The following is a 10875-nucleotide window of genomic DNA, read 5'->3' on the forward strand; positions in this document are numbered from 1 at the left end:
ATGTATTTATCTATATTCTATATTATTTATTTATCTATTTTATTTATTTTATCTATATTATGTATTTATCTATATTCTATATTATTTATTTATCTATTTTATTTATCTATCTATATTATATTATTTATTTATATATTTTATTTATTTATCTATATTATTTATCTATCCATTTTATTTATCTTATCTATTTTATTTATTTAGCCATATTATATTATTTATTTATCTATTTTATTTATCTATTATTTATTTATCTATTTTATTTATCTATCTATTTTATTTATTTATCTATTTTATTTCTCGCAGAGAAGATAGAAATCTGTATAAACGTAACTTATAGCATGCGTTTAGTCGGAAAATGAAACTTGTAACGTCCGCTAGAGTTTAGTTAAGTAGTTACGTTTTACGTTTCGTTGTAACGTTTTGGTGGTTTCTCTGTAATATCCAATGTCTGATATTTAAAAGATCTGGGAGTTTCTAAATTAAAAGAGAGAAAGAAAGAGAGAAAAGCAATAAAGAAACATCGCTAGATTCGTGTCGGAAGGAAAGTAACGCAACGTAACGAATCTAAGGTCCCAATTACTTCCTAAAGCCCATCATCCACACATTTTTTACAAAAGAAACCCCCTTCCAAATCTGCTCCGGATCCGTTTAAAACGGGTTAACCTTTGGTTCCCAAACACACACTGCAGAAATAACCCAGTTCGAGACCGCTTTAACTGCCCTGGCTCAGTGCGAGGGGATGCTGGGAACTGTAGTTTTGTGAGCCTCCAATGTCAGAGACTGCCTCAAACCAATTGGAGCCGATTGAAGAGGACTGAGGATTGATTGGTTCTAATCAATCGATGTGGCTTCCCCAATAACGAGAGGCTTCCCTGCCTGGAGCCCTGGGAGTTAAAGCGGTGTCAGACTGGATTGTTATCTCTGCAGTGCGGATGCAGGCTGTAAGGCTCCAGGGCAGAAGGGCGAGAGATGCATCTGAAAGGATGGAGAGAGAAAGGGAAGGAAGGAAGGAGAGAAAGTGAGGGGAAAGGAAGGAAAGGGTAGAGAGGGAGGGGGGGGGAAAGGAAGACAAAGGGAAGGGAAGAGGGTGGAAAGAAAGAAAAGAAGGGGAAAAGAAGAAAGAGAGGAAGGGAGGAAGGAGAGGAGAGCGAAGGAAGAAAGAAAGAAGGGGAAAGAAGAAAGGGAGAATGGGAGGAAGGAAAAGAAGGAGGAAGCAAGCAAGGATGGAAAATGAGGATACGGAGAAAGGGAGGGAGAAAAAGATGAAAGAAAGAAGAATGCAAGGGAAGAAGGAAGGAAAGAAGGAAGGGAGAAATAAGGAAGGAAGGTAAACAAATAAGAAAAAGGAAGGAAGGAAGGAAAAAGAGGATATGGAGGAAGGAAGGAAGAAAAAGATGAAAGAAAGAAGAATGCAAGAGAGGAAGGAAGGAAATAAGGAAGGGAAAAAGAAGGAAGGAAGTTAAATAAATAAGAAAAAAGAAGGAAGGAAAAAGAGGATACGGAGGAAAGAAGGAAGAAAAAGATGAAAGAAAGAAGAATGCAAGAGAGAAAGGAAGGAAGGAAGGAAGGAAGGAAGGAAGGAAGGAAGGAAGGAAGGGAGAAAAAAAGGGAAGAAAGGAAAGAAGGAAGGAATGAAGGAAAGAAAGAAAGAAAGAAAGAAGGCAAAAGAGGATAGGGAGGAAGGAAGGATGGAAAACCAGGAGGGAAAAGGAATACAGAGAGGAAGGAAGAACGTGAAAAGAGGAAAGAGTGGAAGGAAGAAAAAGAGAGGAGAGGAAAGGGGAAAGAAGGGAGAGAAAATAGGAAAGGAAGAATGGAAGGAAAAGAGAGGGAGGGAGAGAGGGAAGGAGAAAAGAAAACAAAATGAGGAAGGGAGAGAGAGAATATGAATAAAGAAGGGGAAAAGAGAGAAAGAAGGGAAGAGAGGAAGGAAAAAAGGAAGGAAGGAAAAGAGAAGAGAGTAAAGACAGAAAGGGAAAGAGTAAAGGAAGTATGGGAGGGAGAAGGAAAGCAAGGAAAAGAGGAAGGCAATGAAAGGAGGAAAGGAAGGGAGGGGACTAAAAAGGGGGAAAGAAAGGAAAGGAAAGAAGAGAAAAGGGAGGGGAAAAGGAGGAGAAGAATAAAAGAGAGGAGGGAGGAGAAGGAAAAGAAGAAAGAGACAGTAGAGGAGGCACAGAGAGGGGAGGGAGAGAGAGAAGGAAAGAGAAAGGAAGAAATGTGGGGAGAGAGAAAGAATGACATAAAGCTAGTAGGACAAGGAATGGGAGGGAAATAAGAAGAGGAGGAGAAGGAAGAAAGAAAAAGGAACAGGGGAAGAGAAGAGACAGAGGAGAAAGGAGGAGCAGCAGTGGGGCCCAGAGGCAATCTCCCTCAGCCAGCCAGTTCTTTTATTCCTCCTTTCCCTTCCCTTTCTCCTTCCCTTTCTCCATAAGGCTGGGGGGGGGGTGTCACAGAAGCAGGGGTCCATCAAACCCCACCCAAGCCTCTCTTGTCAGGCTGCCAAAGCCCATTATCCACACCAGGCTATTTCTTCCTATGGGGAAACCAAAGAGGTCCACACTGAGGCTATCTGGCTTTAATGGGCACATCATGAGATGAGATGAGGAGTGGTTTGTGCACTGAACTACGACTCTGGAGACCATGCCTGGAAACCCATTGTGGGCAAGTTCAGTGTGTGCCATAGGGTTTCTTATGGTGCCATAGGGTCACCATAAGAAAGGACTTGAAGGCGCACTGCAACCACAAGTCATCCACAGGCTGAAACCCTGAGTTGCTACACATGGCCCTCCACATTTGATTCATATGGTCTCTCTAGGAATCCCTAGCTCCTCCGGCGCAACTCTACCAGAAGTTGACCATAGAGTTGCGCTGGAGGACCTAGAAGTTCCTAGAGAAAACACTTCTCTAGGCATTTGTAGGTCTTCTAGTGTGATTCTATGATCGACCTCTGGCAGACGTTGACCATAGAAGTGCACTTTTTATTTGTGGCTTTTCCATTTTTACGGAGGTCCTTCACCCCGAACCCCAGTAAATGTGTGCACTTTGTACCATTTTGTTGCCCATTTTGGAAGGCCTGCAACCCCTTGCAATGTGCCACAAGAAGGAGAATGCTAATACTGTTCTCCACCTCCTATTAAAACCCACCCACACAACCGAGTAGAGGCCTTAATGGTTTTAGGAACCTGGGAGTAGAGGCCTTAATGGTTTTAGGAACCTGGAAGGGCAGTGGCCTGGAAAGCATGGCGAAAGGAAGCTTGCCTTTTGATCACAGATGGGTTTTTGAAAGGCGACATTGATTTAGTGCCAAGGGCTTCCTGGCCAAAAAAGGACTCCTTTGGTTTGGGAAGGAGCCATTTGGGGAAGAAGGGAAGGAAAAGCAGTGAATGGAAGAGGAGAGCGTCCGGCTTGGAAGGCAGGCCGGTCATTAGTTTTGTGATGAGAAGACGCCCACATCATGTTAATGATCGGCTCCATCCACACACAACGGACGACACAGTGTGTGTAGGTGTCGACACATTGTGTGTAGGTGTGTAGGTGTGTAAGGGGAAGACGTATTTGTAGCTCACCTTTGTAGACATGTATGGGTGTGTGTCCAGTTTGGGCACCAAAGATGGATATTGGCAAGCTGGCACAGGTCCAGGGAAGGAGATGATCCAAAGTGTTGAGTCCCTTATGTTAGAAGATAAATAATAATAATAATAATAATAATAATAATAATAATAATAATAATAATAATAAGTCATCTGGAAATTAAGCTTTACGGAGAATGCGCAAAAGAGCTGAGGGCATTTAGCTTGGAGAAGAGAAGACTGAGCGAAGGGGACAAGATAGCCATCTTTAAATGGTGGAAAGGTTGCCATGTAGAAAAGGGAGAGAGCTTGTTTTCTGCTGTCCCAGAGAAGACAAACCAGTGGATTCAAATTACAGGAAAAGAGATCCTACCTAAATATTAATAAGATCTTTTTTTTAATCGTAAGAGCTTTTCAACAGCGGGACCAACTCCGAGTTTCACCAAACACTGATACCTTTGTTGGTTACCAAAATGCACAACATCCATGTTGCAGGCTTTCGAAGCTTGGCTGGCTTCTCCATCAGGAAAGGTGTTACAAGCCAAACAGGAGGAGAGGAATATCGAAGACGAAGCTTCGAAAGCTTGCAACATGTATATTGTGCATTTGGGTCGGCCAAGAAAGGTATCACGGTTTGGTGGGGTTTTGATCGGATTTGCTAAATGGCCAACATGGCTACCTCTGGATGTTCCCTCTGAGTTTGGTAGGCTCTCCGTCTTTGGGGTCCTTTAAACAGATCTTGGATGGGTGTCTTCCAGGAGCGCTTTAGTTGTATAGGTATGTTTTACCTTGAATTGTTGTTGTTATTTCCAAGGGAGGAGTAGCTGATACCCCAGAAGACAGGATCAAAATTGAAAATGACCTTAATAGATTAGAAAGCTGGGCCAAAGCTAACAAAATGAAATTCGACACAGAGAAATGTTAGGGCAGAAAAATGAAATGCACAGATATAGGATTATGGGGGACACCTGGATGAATGAAAGTACATGTGAAAGGGATCTGGGAATCCAAGTAGACCACAAGTTGAACATGAGTCAACAGTGTGATGCGGCAGCTAACAAGGCCAATGCGATTCTAGGCTGCATCAATAGAAGTATAGTGTCTAGATCAAGGGAAGTAATAGTGCCAGTCTATTCTACCTTGGTCAGGCCCCACCTAGAATAATATTGTGTCCAGTTCTGGGCAACACAATTCAAAAAGGACATTGAGAAATTGGAGCCATGTGTCCAAAGGAGGGAGAACAAAATGATGAAGGGTCTGGAAACCATGCCTTGTGAGGGGAGACATAGGGAACTGGGGATGTTTAGCCTGGAGAAGAGAGGGTTAAGAAGTGATATGATAGCCCTCTTTAAATACTTGAAGGGATGCCATATTGAAGCTTGTTTTCTGCTGCTCCAGAGAACAGGACACAATGGAGCAATGGCTGCAAGCAACAGGAAAAGAGATTCCATTTAAACATTAGGAGGAACCTCCTGAGAGTAAGGGCTGTTCGACTGTGGAACACACTCCTTCCTCAGAGTCTCCTTCCTTGGAGGTCTTTAAGCAGAGGCTGGATGGCCATCTTTTGGGGATGCTTTGACTGAGAGTTCCTGCATGGCAGAATGGGGCTGGACTGGATGGCCCTTCTTGAGGTCTCTTCCAACTCTATGATTCTATGATTAGGAGGAACCTCCTGAGAGTAAGGGCCGTTTGACAGTGGAACACACTCCTTCCTTGGAGATTATAGTGGAGTCTCCTTCCTTAGAGGTCTTTAAACAAGGCCGGATGGCCATCTGTAGGTGATGCTTTGATTGAGAGTTCCTGCATGGCAGGACGGGGTTGGACTGGATGGTCCTTGGAGTCCCTTCCAACTCTATGATTCTATGATTCTATGGAATAGCATTTCCAGTTTCCAGGTCTGTTGCGGCAAAACCAACAACATTATCCAACACAATGTTGTTGTTGTTGTTGTTGTTACCTGCCTTTGACTTGACCTCAACCCATTAAGTTAGTGGAGTGAAAACCTCTGTTAGTACAGTGGTGCTGGATTGCACTGACGAAAAGTAAAATCTGCAAAAGCTCATCTCAGAACAAATCTGTTAGTCTTCCAGATGCCTCTGGACTTTGTTATTACTACACTTAACTCTCCCCCCCGAAAGCATTGTACAAAGAAGCCAGCCGAATGCGTTTGGCTTGTCATAATGACTTACAAAGCAATAGGCACAATGCAAAAGGAAACAGAAACAAGGAGAGAAGAGGAAAACAAACACATTCTCAAGCATGGGCCCTTACATAATGGTTATATAATGAGCAGATGGAAGATCCCTGCAGGATCAGTTCTGGAGAATCCTAATCGCAGTTGGTCTCCGTCTGGATGAACGCGAATGGAAAGAAAAACCCTGTGTGTTAATAGGCAGATTGGTTAATGTATATGAAAACTTGGATGGACCGAGGCTCCGACTCAATAAACAGTAGCATCATATGCTACTCATAGGTTAGATGCAGTGTAACAACACTGAAGCGCAAGGAGGAGTTGGTGCTCCTCAGATATTCTCTCTTCATGTCCCCTAGGACATGAATGCTTGAGTTTGATCTTGGCACGCCAAAAGGTCTAGACAAGGGTTAAAGGCCATGCGCTTTGTGATTATGTACGGTTTGGGTCCATGCTGTTTGAAACCCCCTAATTCTCTATGTAAGCCCAGGCTTTAAGGTAAGACTTTCTCCTGGTCCTACTACCATAAAAGAGAAGGATTGGAAAAGAGCCTTCTCCCAGGTTATGAAACTCCATCCAGTGAAAAGTTTGGCTGGCTAGTTGTTCCCTTTCCTTTTTATTCCCAGCTCAGAACCTAATGTTGTTGTTGTTGTTGTTGTTGTGTTGGAGGTGTACCTTCAAGTCATTTCCAACTTATGGTGACTCTGTTATGGCAAGGTTTATTCAGAGGGGTTTGCCTTCGCTGAGACTGAGATTGTGTGACTTGCCAAACATCACCCAGTATGTTTCCAGTGGGTTACTGGGATTCACTCAACCCAGTAAATCGAATGGGGGTTCAAGCCCCAGTCTTCAGAGTCATAACCCAATGCTGAAAGCACTACACCAGACTTACTCTCTGTGCATGCGTAGCCCCACGTATGTCTAAGGTTTGAATAAAGCGCTCCTGGGTCCGAAGATGTTCTCCCAGAGAGAAAAGCCTGCGCGTTCAAACACTACAGCCACATTCATGGCCTGAACACAAGGGAGGAATATACTGTGCATGTCGAAGATACGTCAACCGACGCCAAGACAAAGTGGCATCCGCCTCTTTGGTCACAGGACTGCTTCATCCCCCCTCAATCTGGGAGGATTTGGGCATTGCGTTAGAAGTCTACCAGCTTCACAGGTTGCTGTTTTCACAGGGTTTCTTCATCGCCACGTCTTGCTCCACCGCCTCCTCCTTCCCACCACTTTCTTGGAGTTAATGCAGCCTAATCTCTCACCTTTACCTGGCAAGGATATAGTCTAGACAGAGGAGTCTAGCACATTCCTCTCCATCCATGTCAACGACGCCCAGCAAAGTGGACCGAGGTGATGCTGATGGTCCCCCTAACAGTCACCATCTCCGTCCAGATTACTTTCCCAAAAAGTGCAAGACGGTGACCAAACAGCCCTCCGCCTCTTATCTGCTTCCGTCGGGTTTACAACGCTCAGGGCCTACTAATGCCAGCAGAGGAGTCCCTGATTCTAACAATAGGAAGCATGTATCTATTCAGCTGCTCTGGTAGGAAAGGATCTCTCCCCTTAGTACCAGTAGTAACTTGATTTATGTATTTGGAAATGCTGGGGTTTGAAACCTGAGGCCTTCTGCATGGAAAGCATGGGCTTTTCCACATTGCAGAGGAGAAAGCGGGGTCAATCCCTATTAATCCTCTGTTCCTCTCTCTACCTCCCACTTTACCCCTTTGTCCTCAGCTTACTTTAGTTTGCGTTCAATGATCTGATGGAGGAAAGGAGATGGAGGCAGGCAAAGTCCTGCCCTTCCCTGTAGACTCAGGCAGAAACAAACAGCTGCAACGTCTCAACTGTCAATGGGGATGCTTTGATTTAGATTTCCTGCATGGCAAAATGAGGTGGGACTGGATGGCCCTTGCGGTCTCTTCCAACTCTATGATTCTGTTCTTGTGTATCCTTCATCCTAAGTAACTTTTGCCATCTTGGTCACACTCTAATGTTGTTGGGCCGCACCGGTTTCCATCTATGAAACCCCCAGAGTTAGGTCTGGCCTTGCATTAAGCAGAGTCAGATAACCATCTCTGGGAGCAGTAGCAGTCCAAACCATCAATCCTTTGTCATCCCACCTTTTAAAATGCCCGGGTTTCTCTCTCCTCCTTTGAATTCAAACTGCAAAACTCAGGCCCCATACAGACTGCCAAAATAAAGCTGCTTCGGGTCACTTTGGAGATACAGTATGCTGTTTCGATGATACATGTGTCCTAAGAGTCTGGAAGCTGCGCCAAGGGTGCGCTCCAGTTGTTAGGACTGGATCGTGGCTTTAGCATGGCTTCTGGAGTCTTAGGACACATGCACCATTTAAACAGCATACCTCCAACGTGACCCGAAGCAGCTTTATTTTGGCCTTTCTGTATGGGGCCATAGTCTGTATTCAATGAACTCAAGAGGAGAAGAAAAGAGATAGAGGCAGACTCTTCTTCCCAGCAGGCTCAGGCTAAAGCAAACTGCAGCAGCTCCGCTTACCTCATGTGCTCTTCCTCAGTCATAACTTCTGCTCCTTTGTCCTCGTTCTGACGTTGCTCAGCCACATGTGTCCTGGTTGTCATCTGTGAAAAGGCAGATGTGACAAGCTTTAAGATACCAGGGAACGATGAAACAAAATGCCACGGCATGAAGTTGGGTTGTTGGGGATGCTTGCCAACCAGCAAGCCCTGCTTTCTTCCAAGGATGCTCTGTTATGCCAGTCTTTTCCCCTTCCAGATTTTATGTTTGCGCAAAAGGAGTGCCAGGGTGCATATGTGAACGCTCCTATTTTTGCCTCCTTTCTCCCAGCAAGTCCCAGCCAATGTTTTCTAATGAAGACGTCACAAGGCAAAAATTACCGAAAGGCCGCTTTTCCTCTCATCCCACAATTAAATTTCAAATGTTTGCCCTTCTTATAGCTAAACACGGCGGCTGTCTTTGGGGAAGGCACATAATCTCACTCACCAGCCTGGATTGGATACGGGTTTTCGCTCACTACTCTATGCTTCGGCCTCCCTTCACAAGGCGATATTCTGAATACTGGCAACAGAATGTGGGTTGTTCAACCCAGTCCATCTCTTGCCTTTGCAAGAAAGCTCCATGATAGGTTTGCCTTGGGGTTGCCATCAGTTGGAAATGACATGAAGGCACACAACAACAACAACAAATAAAACTGGAAAGAGCAGGAACAGAAATCTGGGTCTTTTCTGGGTGCATCATCAACAATAACAGCAACAAACATTGGTTTGGCATATTAAGACAAAGCTTAGAAGAGAGCAATCCTCCTCTCACCAACAAATCTTGCCAAAGGCCCACTCCATAGGTTCACCTTAGGGATGCCATAAGTTGGAAATGACTTGAAAGCACACAACGACACGACAACAACAACAACAGCAACTCCAGATCCACAACAACAACTCCAGATCCAGAGGAGCGATTCCCTTTGATCGTCTTGTAGCCAGCCTCCCATGCACATGAGTCATATCTATGGAACCGACAATGCGGGCACATCAATGCTATATTTGCATAGCTTTGCATTTGAGGAAGGAGACTGAAGCTTAGGAAAGCTTATGAGATCAACTTCCTTCCTTCCTTCCTTCCTTCCTTCCTTCCTTCCTTCCTTCCTTTATGTGGGACTCACCTTTGCAAAGCATTCTCCAAAGGCCAAAAATGATGGTAAAGACCTTGGGCCCTTTCACACTCCGTAATCCTAGCGCTATGATTCAACTTTAGCCGCCATGCTTCCATCCTATGGAATCCTGGGAGTTGTAGTTTAGCGAGGAACCCTCAGCCAGAGCGGTCCAAACTACAAATCCCAGGGTTTCACATGATGGAACCATGGCAGATAAAGTAAAATAAGAGTGCTTTAACTATACATTGTGAAGGGAGCCCTACCTGAAAGTAGGATGCCATGTGCTGTTGTGCAGAAAGGATGGAGAAGACAGCCCAAAAAAGACCAAGGGAAAGTGCCCAGGCAAGAGAAGCAACAACACTGGGGAACATAAAAAGTATAAAGATAATTTGGTATAAGGTACAGTTGTTGAAACTAGACAAACTACTACTTCCTTATGCTCCAAGGCTGCATCTGCATTGCAGAAATAATCCAATCTAATTGCCCTTTTAATCCACTTTAACTGCTATGACTCAATGCTATGGGATTCTGGGGGCTGTCGTTTGTTGCGACACCAGAGCATTGTGACAGTAGGGAAGGCTAAATGTCTCAAAACCCACCGTTCCCAGAATCTCATAGCACTGAACCAAGTGGTGCCAAACTGGGTTATCTCTGCGATGCAGATGCAGCCCTGGCTCCAGCGGAGAAGACGATAAGACAGTCCTTTGAATCCATCATGGCTTGTTTTTAAAATATTCACCCATCCTTTAATATTTCCAAACGGCAAACAGAGCAGGCAAACACATTTGGGACGTTCGAGGCAACTCCAAACCCCTCAATTATTCATCTTATTTGCCCACTTGCTTGTAATCTGAACGGCAGATCCAGGTTTAATAGGCTGTGTATTAAATATGAATTTATGTCAAGTTTCTCTTCCTCCATCCCCCATTTCTCTGCCTTTTACATCCAAAGATTTGGTAGAATAAACCAGGATAACACTGAACCGAAGTTAAAGGGGAAATTAAAAGGGGCTACAAAAAAAGAAGGAAGGGTTAAAGCATTTGAGAGAGAGAGAGAAAACTCCTCAAAGCCAAACTGAACATTGCATGCAAGTGTGCATTATTTGTATTGTGCACACTTGCACATTATTTGTATTGTTTTGGGGTAAATTTGGGGTGGCCCTTTAAGAGGTTTTGGACTTCAGCTCCCAGGATCCCAGGCCATTGGCCAACATGGCTGAGGCTTCTGGGAGATGAAGTCCAAACATAAAGGACCACAGTACTGGTCTAAAAGAAGCACTTTTAATGTGAAGACCGCCGCCAAAAGCATGTGCTTCTGCAGCCCTCCTTCATCCCCTCTCAATGCAATGCTGCTAAAAGGCTTCCGGATACATAGAAGACAAGGAGGAAATAAAAGCTGGATGAAAACAAGAAGGCTTTGTAACGAAAAGAAAAAGGAGCTTCTTTGTCGGAGGCTTTGTTAAGTGA

At 44.4% G+C, this 10875-nt stretch overlaps 2 protein-coding genes across 3 annotated transcripts in view; both read right to left on the bottom strand.

Moving 5' to 3' along the window:
- Positions 1 to 10875, bottom strand: part of SHPK (sedoheptulokinase) — a 938822-nt gene that overhangs the window by 698699 nt on the left and 229248 nt on the right. The gene's annotated exons all lie outside the window — the stretch shown is intronic.
- Positions 1 to 10875, bottom strand: part of LHX1 (LIM homeobox 1) — a 232219-nt gene that overhangs the window by 38137 nt on the left and 183207 nt on the right. The window contains exon 1 of one of the 2 annotated variants that reach the window (XM_042442377.1): positions 8278 to 8356. The exons of the other annotated variant lie outside the window; for it this stretch is intronic. Coding sequence (XP_042298311.1) covers positions 8278 to 8300 — 23 coding nt within the window. The 5' untranslated portion in view covers positions 8301 to 8356. Of the gene's footprint in view, positions 1 to 8277; positions 8357 to 10875 lie in introns of those variants that run through there. 2 annotated transcript variants of the gene reach the window in all.

Source organism: Sceloporus undulatus, chromosome 11 (assembly GCF_019175285.1).
Source record: "Sceloporus undulatus isolate JIND9_A2432 ecotype Alabama chromosome 11, SceUnd_v1.1, whole genome shotgun sequence".
Taxonomy (NCBI): Eukaryota; Metazoa; Chordata; class Lepidosauria; order Squamata; family Phrynosomatidae; genus Sceloporus; species Sceloporus undulatus.